Here is a 24,205-nt window from a genome sequence, read left to right on the forward strand (position 1 = left end):
TAAGAATATTCAAGGAAAAAAAACAGCACTGATATTTACAAAATTTCCTAATTAGTACTTTTATAATATTTCCTAAGTCTTAACTTCATTACGCACCTGGCTAATTAGCAAGACAATAAAATCCATCTTTTAAAACTACGGTATGGGCTTTGCTCTTACTGTAGAAGACTCCTGAACTTACTTTAATCATATCTATATGTATACATTAGTAATAAAGTTTGTATATGGTAGACTTTTCCATATTTAAAATGACTATAAACAACATATTACCTGTTTAGTCTGCTGTAACCGTTTACTGCACAAGATATTCCTAGATAAGATGGGGTTTTGTAGCCACCATCTGTCGTTCCTCCAGGGTCTTTGAGAGAACCCGGGTCAGTAAATGGTTGTGGTTTTAGAATAGGTCGCAATGGTGTAGTTGTTCCTATACTCGCACCAGGCTGAAAAGCATTCAAACAAGGAAAAAGTGTTATCATCAATATCATCATACTATTTGAAATGATTAACCCATGAGCCCAGCATTGTAGTGTAGCTCAGGAGCTAAAATGGAAGTACAAAAATCAATAGCAAGTGGGCCAAGGACAAACCACTGGAAAATTGTAACAGCCTGATGAACCAAAGATTTGAACCATAAATTTGACCACTGCTGATTTTTTAAACTTGGAGCCAAGTTATGACTACATACATTCTACTGTATTCTTACTTCCTTTAATACTAGTCTGATTTGCCCAAATAGCTGGCTAATGTGAAGACTACAACAGGAATCGTTATTGCCAAATATCAAAATACTCTTTTACAAAAGACAAACCTGAATCCACCATTTGCACTGTCAGAATAACTGTACAAAGAAATTATAAAAATTAATTCAACTACCTTGATAGGACTGCATGTATGAAAAGATACAGTTATGAGATTCCAATACTTCCAAATTATACATCTCATAAAATCTTATCCGGCCACATCAAGGTGCCATGATTTATTTAAATACCCATAATCTGGTAGCTTACTGGAGTACTATATGATTGATTTATTTAAATACCCATAATCTGGTAGCTTACTAGAGTACTATATGATATAAGACAAAATTTCACAACTGAATATACATTTTTTCTCCTGTTCTCTCCCACTGGTCTTCAATTCCACTTAAATGTCCACCCAAAAATTTACTTCTCTATCAAAACACAGTTTCTCTTTAATGCAATTCAAATGATGAATAAAGACTACATTAATATAATATAACCTTTAAAGAAAAATAGAGTAAATGATGAGAAACCAATTCCTTTTATATTTTAACCCATATAAAATGACCTCCAAAAAGTTTTCCATCAATTGAAACTAATAGGCAAACACTGTAGTATTTTGAGAGGCTAAGAGTTTATCATGAGGAATGAGAACTCCCATTTCTTGGGAAGATTGTGAACAACCTATATATAACTGCTACAATAATTTAAGTAAATGGAAGGACTGAATCACCTCAACAAAACTCTAATTCAGGGTTCTGTCATATTAACTTCTATGAAGGACCAACTATTTTTTCAGGTACGATTAAAAAAAAATATATACAAATAGTATAAGAACTATGATAGGAACAACAAAGATATACAAAAACAATATTGCCAATTTCTGATACTTACCGAAGTTGCACAAGATAAATTGTTCTCTAAACTGAGACTACGTAAGCTCTGTCGAGACCCATCTACAGCTTCTGTGAAACAAAGAGAAACATAGTGTCAACATTCAGCAGACAATGGAAAAATAAGTCATTACTGGCAATTAAGGAGTAATGGTATTAAAAGAAGGCATCTGATTAAGTGGAATTTATTCCCTTAAAATTCCTGACAATGGAATTCTGTGGAATTTATTCCCTTACAATTCCTGATAATGGAATTCTGTGAAGTTAATATCTAGACACAAAAAATAATGTATGCCTTAAAAGAAATTCCTTTAAATTAGGTCTACGTAGTATTTAAAATGAAAAATAATGTACCTGTACTGTTAAGATGAATCCCATTTGCCTAAAGGCCATAAAAAAGATGATAAAATGTAATAAAAAACCAAAACAATGTTAATACAAAACTAATTAGGTATATTCTTATACGTATTTCTTTAAACACACTACTCATATGAAAGCTATCTTAAGATCCACGAACTAGTCTTCTACTTAAAAACTGTACCTTCACCCAAAATAATACTGTATAAATTAGCATACTTTTATCAACTGTGAACCATATCTATTAAGCTTTCACACAGCACCTCAAGCGCTTTTCTAAGAGAAAGCGGAAATTTCTACAAATCTTTAATATATAACTACTACACATAAATAGTCAATGTTATTACGTATATGTAATATCTACTAAAACTCACCTACACTATGGCTGCTATTCTAAAGTTTAAAAAAATATCTCTTTAGTTCTTGGAACATATATATTTGCCAACAAATCCCACCAACCAATGGCAATCTTCTGCAAGCCAAATTTGCACATGAGAATACAACTCCAATTCAATATGCTATTCCATACCTTAAGCATCTCTCAGCATCTGAATCCTATGCAGCAAGAAAAGGCTACATATCACTAGGAAAAGCTGTGCCTATCTAGTTTCTAGTATAAAATTACCAATGCTCTCCAGCAGCAAACAACAATGTGTGGACACACACTACCTGAGAGGATCTTCCCACAAAATTGGAGATAGGCCTTCAAGAGCCAGCCGACAGCTGACATAGTTAGAAGTTTCACTGATTCTTGACAACAGGAAATCAAAAATAGTACAGCAGTGTACAGTCAAGTTCTGCTGTAAACCTACACTTTAATAAAAAATTTCAAGAAATCCAGGTTCTTTTCACTGGAGAGTATGTAATTTTGATAGTACGTATACCAGAGAAGAAAACAAAAAAATTCATATATGGATACCTGCTTCAGTCACAACCTATACTTTAAAATAAAAATTTAATTGAACCCCTACAAATAATGGATTATCATTCACAACTATTAGAAATCCATTGACATCCCTCGAACTCTCTTGTAGACAACTTTTCCAATAAACATTGCAAATTTTAGTGGATCACAAAGAACAAATGTAAATAACACCAAAAGCAGCTTATGTACTTCCCTGACCGAAAACAATACTATGCATAAATGGGTTCCAGTTCTTCAACAACCCCGGCTATGAGGTTCTAGAGTTTAGAGAAGTGAAAATGGAATTTTCAAATCATCCTTCCAATTATTTCCAATATAAACCTATTTCTAAGGGAACTACTGCAAAATGAAAGGAAATTACATAAATTTACAGAACAAATGTGCAAAATTTAGGTCATATGACCTAGTAGTAGGCCTGGTGAGGCCATTTAGTGCTATCATAGCAATTATTATTATTAAAAAAATAATCGATGCATAAAATTTACAACCAAATTACTGTCATTGAAAATTATTTAAGTATTCCTAATAATCCCAAATCTTTTCCTTCTGCTTATGAAACTGGGAGCAGTGTACCAGAATGTGCTTAACTGACACAACAAGCATATGCTGATGCACTATCACCATCTATAATATACTTGTGTGAGGTGGGTATGGAATCTCCTCAAATAATTGTAAAAAAGTTAGTGATTCAATAAAAAATTATTTTTTCAACGAGCAATTTGTTATATAGGCTTCCAGTCTTTGCTTCACTCATGACACTTTAGAAGCAAAGAATAAAAGCAGATAAACAAAATGCAAAAGAAACAAGGACTTATTCATCACATTATTAAAAAAAATAAAATAAAATAAAAAATAAAAATAAAATAAAAAATAAAAACTAAACTGGGCTGAAAAAACAAGAAAGAAGACAAATACAATCTATGATTGTAATTATGTTTGCCTGGAATACCACTTAAGATGCATTGTCTTTACACTCAGCATTCTAAAAGAAAAAAAAAAGAAAATAAAGCAAGGCAAAATTACTATCAGATCAAACCAATCCTCAGAACAAGAGAGCCATCTCTACCATACAGCACCAATAGAACCAAAAGACTAAAATAATAAAAGTGAACTGCCGTAGTCATCTTTGGAAACATTTAGTTCAGTGTACCATACTTAGTGCGAAATCAGTTTAAAATTTCTATCATAACGAAGTTCAAAATTATGCTTGGGATATGCTTATAATCTAACTGAGGCTTTTGCTTATATAGTAACACATTGAAGACAGGCCCCAACAACGTCAAAATGGATAGCTATGTCTAAAATCTTAAAACCTTATCTTACTATTTGTGTCCCAAGGAACAAATTTCTTGTCAAGCTTACAATAGAGACAGTTTTCAGTGGAAGTGGAGAGAAAACAGACAACAAACAAACGTAAACAGCTACAGCAAGAAAGAAAATTTATCTCTACTTTCTTGCTCAGAGAGAAACCCAACAAAAACAGTACAAAGCATGGCTAGTCAAGCTCAAGATCACTCGATATTTCTTAACAGGCTCAAAACCAAATGGCAAAATGTGTTCTTGTAAACACAAGAGAATCCATGAATGGATAATCGTACTAAATACTGCCAAATCGTCTTACATGCAAGGTCACTAGCAAAACTCCCAAGGCTTCTTTTCATACCAAGGAAATCTGGTGAGAATCACCAAATTCTGTTACTCAAAACAGAATTGCAAATTCTTCTAGCAACCCCATTCAATAGGTAAAAGTTGGAAGATTGTTAACATCTGAATATGGTATAATTTTCAATGTTTTTTTGGTTTTCATGGGCTTCTATTCCGTGTGTCTATGCGTATGTTTGTGTGTATTTACGTATGTATACATATTATACTGTAATAATGTAAACTGGTTATTAAGCAAATAAGTTGAATGACATATCTGACCAACTTAAATAACTACACAGAGCACTTGAACTGTCATGTTAGTACCATTATAGTCATAAATTTGCGCTTTCGAGCATATTAATGTTATTAATTTCATGGTGGTGCTTTCACAGTGGGCGTTGTCTCTCTGGATAATGGGGTTGTTGTTTATCCTTCAACAATAAAAGTAATCATATAGCGTTTCTAAGCGTAAACTGACCCGGTCCCTTTTCTTAACGCCCTACACTTAAGCTTAATTACCCGTCATCCAATTAAATCCTTCTGTCTCAAAGAATAATTTCTTATAAGGAGCCAGAGTAATTAACACCTCTTTAAAATGTATCTACTGTGGACTGTGACTACTAGAGAAGTTTACCCTTTTTAAAAAAAAAGGAAAATGTGAAGTAACAGGCTTTATAGCTAACACGGTACTAAACGGCAATTTAGACACTCTAGGTAGCGTCTCATATAAAAATGAATACGATTTCATATCAACGAAACTTAATACAATCTTATTCGAGTTATTTCACACAAGCCACCTTCAACATACATCATTTTTTCATGATTTTGTGTGTGCCAAGGACGCCGAATAGACTGAATGGCACATTGGAGCATATAATAACCGCTCTTCATTGTTATGAAAGGTGCTCGCCATGCGACTGCGCATGCTCGAACAAGAAGACAGAAGCAGAGCGCAAAGCGTGTCTACTAGACTGGCTGGCTGACTGCGCGTCCTTCACTCTCGCTTATTTTTTCCAAATAAAAACGCTCGCCAGTTCATACGCTTGTTAGTGTGAGTATGCGTATACACGACCACGAAGATCTTCTTCACCGGTTCTTTGTGTCATGTTTATTGGTTACGATTAACAAAGGCCCGCGTCTCTTCGCAAATATAATAGGGCTATGAATTCTTACATGAAAAAATTACCTAAATGAAGTCATGAGTGTTATCATCGAATTTACACTGCCTTCTGTTGTTGTAATTAATACTAATATTACCATTACCGGATTATTATTGCGTTCTAAAGAATGAAATGAAAAAAATCTGAGATTCAACGGGGTCAGGCTCACCTTTAAGGATGCCATATTATTATAAACTTTGCCCATGATGACAACTTTGATACGGCACTGATCACTCAAAGTCTCTCTCTCTCTCTCTCTCTCTCCCACGCCCAGCAAAAGTCTTACTGCCAAACCAGAGAGAGAGAGAGAGAGAGAGAGCTGGATAAGCCACAACAGCTGCTGGCCAGAAGTACCACGGAAGGCGGCGTTATCGCAACGATAACATCGCCTCATGAAAGAAACACTACTAAAACTCCAGCTCCGCAGAACGGGGCGATTATCATTAGGGGGCCCGGATACGGGAGCAGCAAAGACGACAAAAACAAAAACACAGCAAATGATATACTACTTTATTTGGCTTTTGGCATCTGGATGTGAAGAGATAGTACCACGTGGCCCCTACGTTCGTACGATATTCTATAATGAAGAAGTTTGCAATAAGCTACTTACTTATATTTTGGCAGGGATGACATGACGTCATAGAAATGTACCGAAGCAAATCTTTAAAAAAAATCTGCTCTAATGTATTTGAGAGAAGAGAGAGAGAGAGAGAGAGAGAGAGAGAGAGAGAGAGAGAGAGAGAGAGACGTAACCAGCGATGACTTAGTTCAGTGGTTTCGCTCCATAACCTGCTCGGTAAGACTTGAAGGCTTAACTTGCTTTTCAATTGTTTGCATAAGGACGTTATATATATATATATGTATAGCCTCGCACCCACTGAATAATGAATGATATGACCTCTTTTTCTTCTTTCGTCAGTGATTTTAAAATCACACTGGGGAAGATTTTAGCGACAGATAAAAAAAGTACAAAGGCAATTCCTGGAGCAGAAGAAGAACCACACTATTCACCAATTTTGCTATATATATATATATATATATATATATATATATATATATATATATATATATATATATATATATATAAACGAACAGTGAGGCCAATATCCCAGATTCTACTTTGCCCAAGACGTTGCCAGAAAATTGCTTATGAACTATTGGATAATTCCTGTGTTTATTCAGCTGGAGAAAGCTTCCTGTATAAAGCAATATACGTACATCCTACTGCGGGCATTATTTTTTCAATAGGTTCGCTTTTGGAGAGAAACAAAATGTAAAAAGTGTTTTTTTATAAATACTTGTAAGCAATGAACACAGTCATGAGTTGAGATGAAGAACATCTGGTGTCACTTTACTGATTGGTTTTTTGTTGACAAAAATGAAATAAGAATTATAAGTATCTATTATATAATAATATAAACAAACAAATATATGAATACATTTATATAAATGTAAAAAGTATAAAAATATATATATAAATACAAATATACATGGATAAAAATATATATGGATAAAAATAAAAATAGAAATATATACGATATAAATAAAAAAAAAACAACTCGAGACAGTAGTTTTCCTCGTTACTAAAAAAAAAATTGAAAAAAAACCAAGAACATTCACGGCCTCATAAAAGAACAAAGACCCTTCTTAATTATCGCTTGTGGTTTCCATCTCACGGTTATGAATTCGCTAATTACGTTAACGAGGAGGGGGCTGTCTGTAACAAGAGATGGACAAATTACCAAGGTCAAGACATATATATATATATATATATATATATATATATATATATATATATATATATATATGATAATATATATATATATATATATATATATATATATATATATATATAATATATTAATATATATATATATATATATATATATATATATATATATATATATATATATATATATAGTCGTACTTGACTGATTTATTAACTACTTTTCTACACAATTTCAGTTTATTTAATTTGTAAATGTCATTCAGCCTGTACACTGCTGATTTGCCTTTCACGGTTTGTATCACTAGATTCTTTGTACACTACTCTTAAATACTTTTTTTTTTACGAGATTTATTTTGAGTTCCATCGTCGTAGATACATGATACATTCTAGTGTGTAGGCTTTTATACATCTTGCGTATTTGGCCGATTAAACTATGATCATCATCAGCACACACACACACACACAAAAAAGTTCCCTCTTTGATCTAAAACCTAAATCTTCTCTCGGAGTATTATATACGACTAATGTCCACCAAGTCTCCTGGAAAGACGTAATAATGTAACAAAAAACGCACGAATTGGCATCCATCATTCGTGTAAAGATCATGATCAATGGGTTCAGAACACAGAAGTCAACACTGACACTTATCTGAAAGTTTCTCCGGTAGTGTGCGAACGTTAAACGACGAGTCACTTCACCATCTCATACAGTTAAAAAGCAGAATCTGAATAATCTGATGATGGATGTAGTACTTTCGACATCCAGGAGAGAGAGACTAAAGACAATTCCACCACATAGGCAAGTTTGACTGATTTCTTCCAAAATGTCGGAGGTGCTACGATAACAGTTTAAACTTTAGCCAAAATCTTAACAAGATATCATGGCATACACACACACTGACAGGACACGAAGCAAGACCTCTTTCGTATATGTGGCTACGCATGGTGATCTATACTTCGTTCCAAACAAAATGACAGAAAAGAAGATGGACAATTTCCCTTCTGTGGGAGGATATGAAATGACAAGGTAATCGTGGGCGAAGCAGCACTGTTGGACAGACACGAGAGTGATTGGCTATCATGAATTGTTTACGAAGTTTGAAATCAATTCAATCAGAAATGAACAGTTGCATTGATCCACCCACGCGCTACTGGAATGGACTGGGATATAGAACTTAGGCCAAAGGCCAAGCGCTGGGACTATGAGGTCATTCAGCGCCGAAGAAGAAACTGAGCGTACTAAGACTTGACAGGTGTAACAGGAGGAAAACATCAAAGCAGTTGCACTATGAAACAAGTGTTAGGAGAGGGTGGATAGCAAGATGGAAGAAAGAGAATATGAACAGAGGTACAGTAAAAGGAATGAAAGGGGTTGCAGCTGAGGGCCGAAGGGACGCTGCAAAGAACCTTTAAGTAATGCCTACAGTGCATCGCATGAGGTGCACTGACGGCACTGTCCACCCCCTACGGATAGAACACGCTACTGGACAGACGTAGAGACAGATGATATCTCTGAAGTGTATAAAATATATACATAAAACATATATTTTATACCTGTGTGTGTGATGGTTTCCTTTTGTAAAAAGTTTGATCGAAATCACTTCAACCGCGTGGCGAGAAGTTGCAATGACAAGGTAAAATGTGATACGCTAACGGGGAAATTTCCATGCACATCCATGAATGGTGGTCTATACCTTTGTATAGAGATTCTGACCGGAACTACTATTACTACTACTATTACCTGCGTGTGAGGAGATCTGCGGTGGCAGGGGACTGCGACAGACTCGCTGAAGGACACAGGAGGCAAAAACTGGTTCACCGACTTTTGTCGGTTTAATAATAATCATAGTAATAATAATACTGGATAGACGGCAAACTGAATCGAGTGCACAAGAATTTTTTTTGCGTATTGTATGTATGTATGTATGTGTATGTATATATATATATGATATATATAGATATATATATATATATTATAGAGAGAGAGAGAGTTACAAGGATTAGGATGTCTCAAAGACTTTATTAGTCCATCCGAGGAGATATCGTGTGCCCACTTATCTCTTGGAGCAGGTTTTACTGTTCATTTCCAGTGTCCTAATGATTTTGTCTAGAGAGAGAGAGAGAGAGAGAGAGAGAGAGAGAGAGAGAGAGAGAGAGAGAGAGAGAGAGAGAGTTATCGAATTGGCTTTCACACCGCTATTACAGCATTCAAAATTTCTAGTAGTAATCTAAATATGTCAGTGACCAGAAGAAAAAAAAAGAAATATGATTGACAGCATTCAACTCAAGAGAGATAAATCATCATCACACTACCTCACTCAACATCATCATCATCAACCAAACCTCAAAAATACTTGTTTAAAAATGACCTTTCGACAAATCCTCCCAAGATCAAGTGGCGTCATTCAAACTCCCTAGTTACGTATATGTCCCAAGAAGATGACGTAACGTTACATTATTACAATGTAAATGTCATTTCATTGGTACACAAGCATTTGGGAATACGTCAGTTCACATCAAGGCAGACGCCAAGTCTGTGATATCTGAAGCAAATGTTAATCATAAAGATTCTATAATAATTATGAAGATAAAAAAAAAGTACGGCATTTTGAAGTGAAGATATAGAGCATTTTAGGGGAACACAACAAACTTACACAAGACTATATACATTACTGCAATAAGAACTCTGGGATATATAGACTATAAATAGAGAAAGCTAAAGAATATATATATATATATATATATATATATATATAATATATATATATATATATATATATATATATTGATTATATATATATATATAGTATATATATATATAGAGATAGTATATATAGATGAGAGAGAGAGAGAGAGAGAGAGAGAGAGAGAGAGAGAGAGAGAGAGAGAGAGAGAGGTTCTACAAAACGTGGAGCAAAAAATAAAAAAACATAAAATCCGACAAAAACTCCCCGACATCAAACATTATACAAATGACCATACTTGACGTAATCTTACAGGCGGAAAGGATATTTTTAAAAGTCACCCTGATGTAACTTCCCCTAGAAAAAAAGTACTTGATAAAAACTTAAAAACCTTGTTACATCCGAGAGAGAGAGAGAGAGAGAGAGAGAGAGAGAGAGAGAGAGAGAGAGAGAGAGAGAGAGAGGAAATTCCTATGGGCGGTGTTTCCCAAGGTTAGTGAAGGAAGGTTCGAATTGAGTGACTGCACCTTGCAAGAAGTAAAACTAAGTAACATTTCATATATGTGCAAAGAAGAATAAACTGATCATAAATACACATATAACGCAAAGATACTATTCCTGTCCTTCAAGCTATTACGCTCAACACAAGAAAGCAGAAATACCACGAGGTCTGGAGTTGGACTGTTGGAGGGTGAGGGTCTAGGGGTAGTTGGGGTGAGGGGAAGGGGGGGAGGGTTACAGAAACGAGATACCAAGCACCCGACACCGGAAGAGGAAGAAAAAGAAGAAGAAGAGGAAGACAAAGAAGACAGGACACCGGGATAAGAAGGTGAACACGAGGGCGCCTTGGAACACCTCTTGCCTGGTCACACAAAGCACGTTTTCTATATCTAACTCACAAAAGAACATTTTCTATATCTTACACAAATATCATTTTCTATATGATCTCAATCACACGATGCATCCTTGTATATATCGCTCACACTACAACATTTTCTATACTATCTCACTCACACAACGCACATTTTCTATAATATACTGCTCACACAAAGAATATTTTCTATAATACCTCAATCTCACACAGCACATTTTCTGTGATATCTTACTCACACAAAGCATATTTTCTTTATCATTATACACAAAGAACATTTTTTATCATATCTTACTCACGCAATGAACATCTTCTATACCTTATACAAAGAACATTTTCTATATCATCTTACACAATGCACATTTTCCATATCTCAATCACACAAAGCACATTTCCTATATATCGCTCACACAAAGCACATTTTCTATATTACTCACACAAAGAACATTCTATATCATATCTTATTCACCCAAAGAACATTTTCTATCATATCTTATTCGCTCAAAGATCTATAACATCTCGAACTCTTCACTATCAGCTGAGAAAACACATTCTACCCCATGGCCTAGGAAGGCTTCCTCAGAGAGTTCTGAACGATGACGAAACTACAGAAAGAGACCTACTTCTCTAAAGTACAAGTAAACCTCGGTAGGATATCCACAGTGATAACACCGACCTTGGCGATCTAGCCGCGGACACTACCAACACTGGTGTGCTGTATATTTTATGAGTGTACAGTATACTCTTGGGACGACATACCAAAAGGTACCTGCTACACTGATGGTAGTTCAACTGATATGCTAACGAAGATATTTTAAAGGTATCTGATATACTGATATTTTAACGTGAATGGTAAAATCTATTGAGAAAGTACATTAATTATATGGTAAAATCTATTGAGACAGTAAATAAATTAGAGAAGTATTGATAGAGGGAAGGGCAGATTGAATTTAGAAAAGTTGTGTGTCAAGATGCAAGCAAAAGGTGAACCATTGCAAGTCATTCGTGGACCTACAGAACACTTGCGGTAGAACCAGGGGCAATGAGGATCTTGTTGAGGTGTATGGTATAAATAATAAATATCTCGGACCAAAAACACGTTTATATGATGAAGGTGAAACATGTTTTGAAAGTTTATATTAGGAGAGTTACTGGTTTGCTGTAAAAATAGGGGCAATCAAGGATTAAATTCAACAACGAAGTTACGTGACAAGTCAGAGAAGGAAAATTGTAGGGGATAGCATCAAAGCGTTGTCGCCATTTCTAGTTGCCAGCGGGATAAATGCATAACGATTTGCTATGAATTTCCGGAGGAGATCCACCGCGACACAGGAAATTGTAAACAATGTCTTGACTCTTTTCTTCGGCAAATTATTTTTACAATCTTCTGAACAATGGAGTAAATGCTGTAAGCCAATGTGGAAAAGGAAAGTTTCTATACATATCTAGTTTCAGGCAATTGGTCTGTTACAATAATTACGCAATGCACCTCGTATCATATATGCCGATTACCCGGTTAGAGTATACGAGCATATCACAATGCACTTTACTTTAGAAACATGCACAGCCTTTCTTACTTACTTCCAGAGCCCCTTAAACTTGAGTAGTTTATCTATGACTTTTCTGTCTAAGGAGATAACGACATATTGCCGAATGGCCTTTTACAAAATCCTGTTGCAACTTTATAAAACAAAATAAGAGGTGTTGTTATACAAGAAGGATACATATCCAGTACCCACAAGAAATGGGATGCATTTCCAGTATCGTCCTTATAAAATTACGATGAATATAAGCATCCTACCGAGACCATTACACAAGGTCTAGAGAGTATTTTCTCTCCACCTTGCCATTACATTTCCTAGCATCCTTAAGGAAAAGGATTCCTTTGTGTCAAAATGCCACAAAAGGGTTTTTTTTTTTTTTAATATGGTGACTGCGATCCGCATAGGCTTTCAGGAAAAATCGGTCGATTGTTCACCCAAGAGCTGCAACCAGTGGTACAATGACATTGTTAGCAAATTCAAGTTAGGAAACGGAAGAATGCATATACACTGTTCTTGCAATAGGAGGAGGAGGAGGAGGAGGAGGAGGAGGAGGAGGAGGAGGAGGAAGGAGGAGGAGGAGGAGGAGGAGGAGGAGGTCCCCGACTTTTACGTATTACTTCATACACACACGAACATAGTCGCGATCTTTTTGTAACTCACTCTCACTCCATCATTCTTCTCTCTCTCTCTCTCTCTCTCTCTCTCTCTCTCTCTCTCTCTCTCTCTCTAATTCCCGCCGTAAAAGCGTCTTAACCGTGTCAGTTAAATTTTGTATTTTTATACATATCAATGCACGCAATATAAATTCTTATCAGTGATGCAATCCGGTGCACCGAAAATTTTATGGTCAGAGAGAGAGAGAGAGAGAATTTTAGTAGGGGGCCACGAGTACTTTGTCAATAGGTAATAAATTCGGCGACACGTAATCCCTCCTAGCCACTATATCGATCAAGATCGGTACAGAACAGTAGTACATCCTACCAAGTCTTTGGTTTTATCTACTCCTCCTTCTACCGCCTACGACACAGTAGTACCCAAGAAGCCCATGCATCTGGTCTACAGTCTCACGTGATTTAGCTTTCTGGTTGAGAAAACCCAATCTGGTATGGCTATTGGTTGGGGACGTTTCTATATTTCCTGGAAGGGACTGATCGCCCCCGTTTTCTTGGCTGGCTGATCGGTTTGGAGTGAAGGCTGTCATATAGCCCGCTTTGGAAGATAATAGATTCCTCAGTTCCAATATTAAAAGGAATCTTGACAGATACAGACAGCGGAATTTACAAATATTTTCAATTTAAAAAAAAAGCGTTGGTTAGATTCTTGACTGACGTTTCTTTCACAAACATTTTCTTTTCTTAGAAACACTCATTGCGTATATCTGTTTACAATTCATCTGATAAGTAGTTACTACGTTCATAATCGGATGCTTTCAGTTATATATATAAACTGCAGGAAGGTATTGTCCTTTGCTAAGTAAAAGACAAGAAGCCGAAAGGCCTTGAAGGACTCCGACATTTCTCTTTCCTTCGTGGAATTTGTCTGTGTGTATATATTCATCACGTTCCATATTTTCGTGAATCTGTTATAAATACATGCATAGATACTATATTAGTATGTTTTAGATAACCTCCTCTTCGAAACACTAGAGAGAGAGAGAGAGAGAGAGAGAGAGAGAGAGAGAGAGAGAGAGAGAGAGAGAGAGAGCATCTGCTGGCTGATTAATCATCCCTCATGACATCTCCTTACTATTTATAAAAAGCCAGTTTTAATTAGATCCACATTCTAACGTCATCCCACATCCAAGAGAGCTATGATCTCTAGAATTCATTTATTTAAGCGACGAAAGAGATGGATGACTGTGTAATAACAGAAAAATGATAAAATAAGAGAAAAAAAAGACAAGAAACAGAAATAACACTAAACAGAAATATCACTTGGTAAAATAACTCGAGACATCTACAGACAGACAGACACACGAATCGAACTGAAAATGAGAGGAGAGACCTTTCATTAAAACAGACATAAATGATGTTTTCTCTTCACATTCAGATTTCAATTACTGCGATTACGTTAATAGCATTACTCAAAATTAGTTCACACATGAACCCAATTTGCCCCCCCCCCCCCCCCCCCCCCCCCCCCCCCCCCCCCCCCCCCCCCCCCACAATAATAAAACAAAATAAACTAAAAAAGGGATGAAGGTTCAGACATAAAAATCTGGGGTAATTTAGGAACAAATCCTTTAAACAATTTCGGAACAAAGCTTTCCATGTCAATCAATGACCTGGATTCCAGCCAAATCCAGGACGTAGCCTTCGTTTTCTAAAAATGAACGTAGGAATGTCATGCATGCACGCAATGGAAAATGAAAGGGCGTCGTAACTCATAAAAGACCATGCAAATGAATGAATGAATGAATGAATATGAATGAGAGAGAGAGAGAGAGAGAGAGAGAGAGAGAGAGAGAGAGAGAGAGAGAGAGAGAGAGAGAGAGAGAGATTTTTAGCTTCATCGACAGTGTGGGAAAGCTCACAGAAGCAGAGACACAAGGATTCTCAGACTCATCAGCCGTATGGGAAAACTCATGGAGCAGAGAGAGAGAGAGAGAGAGAGAGAGAGAGAGAGAGAGAGAGAGAGAGAGAGAGACTTCCACGCAAGCAGAGGGAAAAAGCAAAAATGTCTCAACGCTGCTTGGGAGCACTCGCAACGTCACGATACGTCAGCCAGACTGACTGACACAATGACTGCAATGCAACTCAGTCCCTTCAAGAACTAACGGACCTATACGTCACTCTCCCAGACACGCTTGCAGCAAGTACGTGATCAGCATAATACGCTGAGAACTCTAGATGAGAATCAAGCACGACTTCCGGATGGAAAGCACCCGTCGTTAACAGAGGGACAACACAGAAAAGTTCCGACGAACTTTGTGGCAAGCAAGAGATGTTGTTCGAACGAGGTTAAACCTGACCCAGCCTTCGAGATCACGTCATGTCAATAAACGATCGTCTTAAAAGCAGTGTTTCTCACGTCAGTGACAGTTACCCTGAGGTGGTGTTTCTCGTTTGTTATGAAGCAAAACTAGTTTTATAAGAAACATTCTAAACGGCGATTTTCATATTAGGTCACGAACGTCGCCTTCAAAACAATCCAGGTCAATTGTTTTCCGATAAGAGGGAATTACGAGGCCATCAACGAACGCAGACGATCTCCTTTCGTAAACTACGTCATAAAAATTCTTTAGAAAATAAGTAGATATACAGAACACCTTATTCATGACTTGAATCCCAATTCCATGCTGTTCTGCCCACTTCCTGACTATTTCGGGGACGTTCTGAAACGATTCTCAATTTCAACAGAGTATTATTACAGTAGTCTTACTTCAGTAGATTCAACTTCATGGTATTTATGACGTAAAATACGACTTATGGTCTCAAGCAATAGTTCCCACTGGAATAAAATGAAATCCAAGTTAAGTGCCTCAATTTCCAAGGGAAAATGACGAAAGACCTGATTCGCTCATATTGCTAGTAACACGCAGATATTTTGTGTGTGTGTGTGTGTGTGTGTGTGTTTGTGGTGTGTTGGTGTGGTGTGTTGTGTGTGTTGGGTTGTGTGTGTTGAGGTGAGAGAGAGAGAGAGAGAGAGAGAGAGAGAGAGAGAGAGAGAGAGATTCTCAACCTCCCTCCAAATCACTAACTCGAACACACCAAGAACTTGGAACATGAAGGGTGAAACGAAGAATGATATGGGGTAGCATCAACCTCAGAGAGCAGGAGTCATATGTTGGTTTTTATACAAAACGGAATTAACATCCTCTTCCGTTTTTGCGAACCCTGTCAAATACGTAGTGGGAGGGAGTGAGGGGAGGGGGGTTTACATACATCATCATCGACATGCATAAGAATGAATGTGGCGATAATACTTAAAAGTGCAAAGGTGAAACAACCAATCAGGCAATGGTTTTCACAAATAGCTACTTCTAAAATGTGATGACAATAATATCAAGCAATAAGACTTTCCCTACGACAATAAATGGGATGTATGACAGAAAGAGTCATTGTAAAGGCCTCCAGAGAGAGAGAGAGAGAGAGAGAGAGAGAGAAGAGAGAGAGAGAGAGAGAGAGAGAGACTACCCTCCCTTCTTTCGCCTGTGGTATAAACCACTGACCCTGGAAGACCTACCGGTACCTTAATTTGGCTGCCTAAACAACCACTTCCCATGAAAACAATGGTGCAATAAGCCTTACTTACCCAACTCAAACGTAAATATCCCGTGGGGTGAAAGATATAAAGATGGGTTTAAATGAGGTTTAAATGAGTCTGCTTGTTAAAAGGATTTACGAGACTAAGGATGGTTATTTCTTTGAAAAGTTATTTTAAGCAAAAAAAGCATCAATTTTCCTAAACAATTCCGATGACCCCATTATCATATATTTTAGGGTGACAATATAAACCAATACTGAATGTTAACTTTACGACAAAATATTAATGCAGAAAATATTTTAAAATGTTCATGAAATTTTATCAGAAACCAGATAAATAGTAATTTATAACCAGTTTAAAAATTAATTCAAAATAAAGAAAGAATGCAATATAGTTGCTATGAGATGAAATGTATGGAAAACAGCAACACTACGAAGTGTATTGCAGTTTTAATAAACTTAATATAGTAGGAGGTGATAACGGTAAAACAGTTTTCATACAAAAATAATTAAAATATTATCAAAGATAAAAAGAAGCAGTATATTGCTAGATCACTTAAATATTAATTATAAAAAAACAAATTAATTAAAAGATCTCACACTCGACTCAAGGAATACGAGAAAATGATTTATGGGGCTTAAGTGAGACTTTGGGGGGGACCAACCCCCTGCCACCCGAGGGATGGGGGGGTATCAGGCCCCTAAACCGAGGTCTCCGATATTCGCCTTCAGAATGACGTGACCTATGCCACATTACCCACGCTCTCTGGCCCGCAGCATTACATTTTTTTTTTTTTTTTTTTTTTTTTTTACTTTTCTTATTTCCTTCCTCCCCGTTTTTTTATCACCTCTCGGGCTTTTCCTCATTCATGACCGCAAATGTGAAGAGGAAGGAAGTAAGTTTCTTTCATTTCTTGCTGGTTTGTGCAGGCAATTACTCTTGAAGAATGTTTTAAAGGGGATGATGGTATTGTCAGTTTGTTGATGGCAACATCGTCTCTCCCTTACCCCCCTACATCCCCTTTCAATGTTCTAGATGAATTTTTTTTGGAAGTACGATGATTCGTTTAAATTACATTTCTGATAAGGAATCCATGGTATCTGTGAATATAGGGGACAAATGCCCGGTCAGAGAGAGAGAGAGAGAGAGAGAGAGAGAGAGAGAGGAGAGAGAGAGAGAGGAGATGAGAGAGAGAGAAAAAATAAACCTAAGAATAACTTCGGAAGACCCCGAATACCTCACTTTGGAAAATGACTCCTTTATATTATGCCAGGCTCGGTTTCCCTATCTAAAGGTTTATGTTACTGCGGGGTCACACACACACACACACACAAACGCGCCTCGCTCCGCCCCCCCCCCCCCCACCCCCCCCCCCCCCGCCCCCCCCCAATTATAAAATAAATAAATCTCAAATCATGGAATCTTGCTCCTCTACTTTATAACCTGTTCAGTTTCCAGAACAAAGGGAAAAACAAACAAAGCAGAAATGCCTCCATCATCATCACCCATTCCCCCCCGCCCTCCACAATAGGGCCAAACCAACAGGGAAGCAAACGTTTCGACCCTTCCAGTCCCTGACGCCCCCCGCCCCCCTTTCCCCCTCGCCTTCGCTATGAAGTCAATGAAAGGGAGAAGAAGATAGGAGAGAGAGAGAAGAGGAGAGAGAGAGAGAGAGAGAGAGAGAGAGGAGAGAGATTTTCGACGTTGGTAGGACGCCCTTTTTTTCTTTCTTTTTATTCAAATTTTTCACATCTTATTCAAGTTAAACGCTGCTCTAGGTACAAATTTCTTAAGCCTACAAGAAACAAAAATACAAAATACCTTTTGAACACCAGACAACTGTGCATGATTATACACTTGAAACATGTGACCTTTTTGTACACTTGAAACATTAGGCTACCTATACATGTACAGTGCATACCCTTTACAATATCCTATGCATGTACAGTGCATACCCTTTACAATATCCTAAACATGTGCAGTACATACCCTATCATACATACCACATCGTACGCAGCATATATTATTATAGAACACGAGATCGCAAATCCACCCTATAACCGAACACACACACATGTATGCCAAGCCACCGCCCCCCCCTACCCCCTCCTCCTGTACGTGATCGCGCGTCCGCGCACCTATACATAAGCCCACCACCTTTTAGGGGTACCCGAAAACTGGACCCATAAAGAGAGTAACGACCCAACAAAACGCCGCCGACCTTTCCGAAGGCGTTAAAGGTCGCTGCTTGCAGTGTTTGCAAAGTATACTATATATACCTTGGCTGCTTGAAAGCACCCAACTTCCAAGCGATTGCTTGCAATGAATGACGTCGTGTGGTTTTATATACTTCTTGTGGTTATTATTCATAATTATTATTAGAAAATAATCTATTTGAGTGCTTGCAACTTAATCTGGATAATCTCTTTCATCATACGGGCATCAGCAATTCATTGCCTGCGAGCAAATGAGGATTTCAACTCTCAACTAATTATTCCCTTTATTGTCCAGTAATTATTATTATTATATTATTAATCATCATATGCAGACGTGAAAATATACTTCAGTTTCTAAATCATTCATCTTCCCCGCAGTGTATCACAAAGTATATATCCTGGTAACACAACCATTGAGTACTTCCTAGAATAAATGAACACCTACGGCATTTTCCCATCCGAAGAGCTCTCTCTCTCTCTCTCTCTCTCTCTCTCTCTCTCTCTCTCTCTCTCTCTCTCTCTCTCTCTCTCTCTCTCTCTCTCCTGGAGCCAGAGTGCACTCAGAGACTAGCCAGTCACTGCTGCTACATTCATTCTTTAATTTCTGATATGAGGACGACACACGGACGAATGACTTATTTCTTCAACCTGATGTTGCTAAATCCACGAGGAATTAATTAATACTATTATATACAATACGTAGACGAAATGGTACAAGTAATACCAGCCTTATTATTATCATCATTATTATTATTATTATTATTATTATTATTATTATTATTATTATTATTATTATTACTTGTTCTTCATCGTAATCATTTCAACGCCATTTGAAGAAAACAAATATAGAAAAAACTTGAATACAATAAAGACAACATTATTATTATTATTATTGTTATTGTTGTTATTATTATTATTATTGTTATACTGTTGACCGTCATCTTACTACCTGTGAAACTTGAGCGGAACAGAGACAACGCGACTCAGAAAAACAATTGTGGTAAGTACATTTAGTATGGCCCTGAACTTTAAAACATCAAGTTCAACTTTTATCACCTCTCACCTCTCTCTCTCTCTCTCTCTCTCTCTCTCTCTCTCTCTCTCTCTCTTTAGAAAGCTCTACGCCAGAGATACAAATCAAGGGGATACAGATGTAAAGAAAATCACCCTAGTCGTGACAGTAAATGTACCTGGACTGATAAGGAACTAGACTAGGCGAACGTGAGACTGCCCGCCCGGAGAGAGAAGAGAGAGAGGAGCAGAGAGAGAGAGAGAGAGAGAGAGAGAGGAGAGAGAGAGAGAGAGGAATGTGGACTGTATTGAAAAGCTGAGGAGGAGGAGGAGGAGGAGGTCTTCAACAGAGGGTGACGGAGTATGGTAAGGGTCAGTGACTGGCTCCTTTGAGAATGGGAAGGGGGGGAGGGGGGGGGGGGGATACTGTGCAAAATAAAGAGGGGTTTGTAGACTAAAATGAGATTTTAACTTTTGACGTTACGAAGATGCGCATGCGCGATATAAGAGTCGAGTAGCAGCTTAGAATTTTATAATAACTTTTAAACCTCAAAAGGAAACCTAAAATAAAAATTTAGATATAAAACTATTATTATTATTATTATTATTCAGAAGATGAACCCTATTCATACAGAACAAGCTCAGAGAAGGGGCAAGTGATTTGAAATTCAATCTTCCAAAAGAATACGGCGTTCAATAGAAAGTCATAGAAGATAATGGGAAATACAGAGAGAAGAAATCAGTTATCAGAAATGTAAATTAATAAATAAATAAATCGATACAAAAATACATCAATCATTAAAGTACAAGGAGAACTGTCAATGTCAGCTGGGGGTCGAGAAACCTGACCCCTTTAAAAGTCTTGCTGGGAAAAGGATCAGAAAAAAAAGTAAAATAAGTAAAAAATCTTAAGAAAAAGATAATGTTAAACCTAGTCCATGTGAGTGGGGTTTCAACTTCTTAACGTCGGAACAAGTGTAAATAACGAGAGAGAGAGAGAGACTCACCAAATAATACTAGCTTTAAACAAGGCTAGCAGAAATCGAATCAACATTTTGAATATATTTTCTTTGGAACAGACCCGAATGAAAAAAAAAACGCATAATAAAACGATAATTAACGTTAAGAATAAACGAACAAACAAACAAAAAATGCCAATACAATCAAGACCAACTAGAAATAAAGTGGAAAAAAAATACACCGATGTCCTGTCTTGGTTTACGACTGGTTTGGGAGATTGATAAAAAAAAAAAAAACTTTGCTATCCTTAACTCATTTACAGTATGTTTTAGTACGGGTCTTGAACATTTTTTTCATTAGTTTTAAAATATTCAATTTTATTGTGTTGTTTTAATGACCTTTCGCGAAACCGTTGTATAAAGTTATAAGCCCTTTTACGAACAATCTGATTTCCGTATTGTGTAATAGGTTTTATATAAGGACATTCGACGTATCTTATTTGTCGTATCTTAATTATGTTAATAATGTACACGTTACTACTTCATGCAGTTATGACCTAATCTCATTACAAAAATAATCATATCATGGCCGTCTAAGGACTAAAAGAAAAAGAAAAAATACGACGGGCAGGATAAGGAAAAGGAGATTTGACCCCGAAAGACGTCGCGGACTCGTTTACCGAAGGAATACAGCCCCCAAACCGCCCCCCCCCTCCCCCTCGCACACAAACTACCCGAACTGGTGGGTTAGGTAGGTAGGTTCACCCCAGCGGTCTACTTTTTCAGCAGCACGTTTCTTCTGACACGGGCCGGTTTTGGAAACCGATATGGATCACGAAGCAAGACTCATTACTCCTTTCTTTTCCACGCAACAACTGCTTTCCCCACCCGCGCCCGCCCATTTTTCAATTGTGGGCGTTTTTTAGAAAGTCTGTTCGATGCCTGTCGGTGCATTTAAATGTGTTCTTCACGAGGCTTCAAAGGACCAACCCTCCACGCAACAGTGAAGTGTTTTGGGTTCGTCAGGTCGATGAGGAGGTTTCAATTGAAATGTTGTGCCAGATATGGAACGTTCATCATAATATCTGCCGTTTGTTTACTACAGCCAGCTCCCTTAAATGGCACTTCTTAAGAACAACATGTTTCCTCTAGTTATACATTTAAGAAAACCTTGTTTTCTCAAGTTACATTTCTTAAGAGAAACATGTTCTCTCAAGTGACATTTCTTAAGAAAAATATGTTCTCTCAAGTTACATTTCTTATGAAAAATGTTCCCTCAAGTTACATTTCAAAAGAAAAAAATATTTCCTCAATTTACATTTTCTAAGAAAAATATATTTTCTCTAGATACACCAAGAAAAACATTTATTCTTAAAAATCAGATAACAGGCGGGTACATCTTTTATACAATGTACATCGCTGTCTATACATAGGGGTAAGGACAATCTAATAAATCACATGGAAATTCCATATAAGATAAATAACAAAACTGGAAAAATATAACTGAAAAAAATAGGTTACGTGGATTCAAATAAATACACAGAAACAAAAAAAAAAAAAAAAAAGTATTCAGCAAAGAAGAAGATGAATCAACGAATGAACTGGGTTCAAACTTGTCAAGTATATTGGCTGGAGTTGGCTGAAGTAATAAATAATAATCACTAACAATAAGTAATAAATAAATCATACTCATTTTCAAGTGCCTTTTAATTGTGGGTGGATAATGAGGTTAAATGTTTCTATAATTCATTGTACAAACACATTCCACACGTTCTTTTTTATTTGATAGCAATCATAAAATATTCGAAAGAGTTCACAAAAGTTGGTGAATACTTGCCTACCAATTTTTTAACCACAGAGAGAGAGAGAGAGAGAGAGAGAGAGAGAAGAGGGAGGGAGAGAGGGAGAGAGGAGAGAGAGAGAGAGAGAGAGAGAAGATTCCGAAAAGCTGGTGAATTACTTGCCTAAAAATTTTTAACCAAAACAAAGAGAAGAGGAGAAGAGAGAGAGAGAGAGAGAGAGAGAGAGAGAGAGAGAGAGAGAGAGAGAGAGAGAGCAATTTTTCAACCTGAGAGAGAGAGCCTTATACGAATTTTTTCGTCTGCCATAGTGAAACGCTTTGAAATAATTCCCCAGTCTTGACAATATTCAGGTAAGTTCTGCTACTAAAGGTCTTCCTGATGATGAAGTGTTTTTTGTTGATAACCAGGACTGGGAGAAGAGAATTTACGCATCTGCTAAAATACCAAAGATATTATTTGAAAAAAAAAAAAAAAATTTTTTTTACACTAACTAATCAGTTAGCACCCGTTTCTATAATTAAAAATAATAGAAGACACTCAGTGTAGTACTCCCGTAAGTTACAAGGATTAGAAACGGTAATTTTAACAAAATCTATTAATACAAAATCTAAAATCCATAACAACATAAAATATAAACGCCAATGTTCAAAAAGATATAAGCAACGAATTATAAATTTCAAAAAAATACCAATTCTGAACTACACGTGCCCTTTAGTTACAGTAGTACTGTATGACGAAGGACCCTCGCAAAACACTGCCGGAGTTTCGTAAAGGCGAGTGCCCCCCCTCCCCCCCCGCCCCCACCCCCCCCCCCCCCACAACACCACAAAAAAAACAAAGATTAGCTTCCCGGTAATCAAGCATTTCCTCGTGGGCGTATTTTTCCGTTAAAAAAAGTGGTCAAACTATATACGTATGTCGTGGCTGATGGAATATTGATTATTTATTCATATTTTTTATAGGTACATGCGACGGACAAATCATTGTCACTTGAGAATGAAGTTCTTAAGGATATTGAAAATAACAAGTTGGTCTAGACCCCGAAACCACAACTAAACGTATAGAGGGGATAATTCGATTATTAATATAAATAAAATGACAATCGTGTAAAAAATTAAATACAGTGAAGAGGTCTAGAGTCTGACACGAGTTACGAATAAATGATCACCATTTTGTTCTCGTATCAGAGGAAAACTGTGTTTTTAAACCGGAAACATTGCGAGTTAGTTTTTTCACCACAAACTTATTACTGTTGACTTATAAATACAACTTATTTCTGGTTTTCTATACAAGCTAATATTTTGTCTAGTGCGTCGTGAAGTTATCGGATCAAGTTTTCGTCTATCGTAGAATACGATGGACAGACAATAGACTATTTAAAGCACCCAAACCTTATCGGCAAAACCACAACAAACAAACAAACACATACATACACACACACACACCGAGATTTCGTTTCCGCTTA

At 36.8% G+C, this 24,205-nt stretch overlaps 1 protein-coding gene across 1 annotated transcript in view; it reads right to left on the reverse strand.

The window, feature by feature from the left end:
• LOC135209605 (uncharacterized) overlaps positions 1 to 24,205 on the reverse strand; it is a 192,358-nt gene that overhangs the window by 6,481 nt on the left and 161,672 nt on the right. Inside the window, 2 exon segments of the mRNA XM_064242297.1 lie at positions 271 to 440; positions 1,635 to 1,705. Of these exon segments, the coding sequence (XP_064098367.1) occupies positions 271 to 440; positions 1,635 to 1,705 (241 nt within the window).

The sequence above is a fragment of the Macrobrachium nipponense genome, chromosome 38 (assembly GCF_015104395.2).
Source record: "Macrobrachium nipponense isolate FS-2020 chromosome 38, ASM1510439v2, whole genome shotgun sequence".
Classification (NCBI taxonomy): domain Eukaryota; kingdom Metazoa; phylum Arthropoda; class Malacostraca; order Decapoda; family Palaemonidae; genus Macrobrachium; species Macrobrachium nipponense.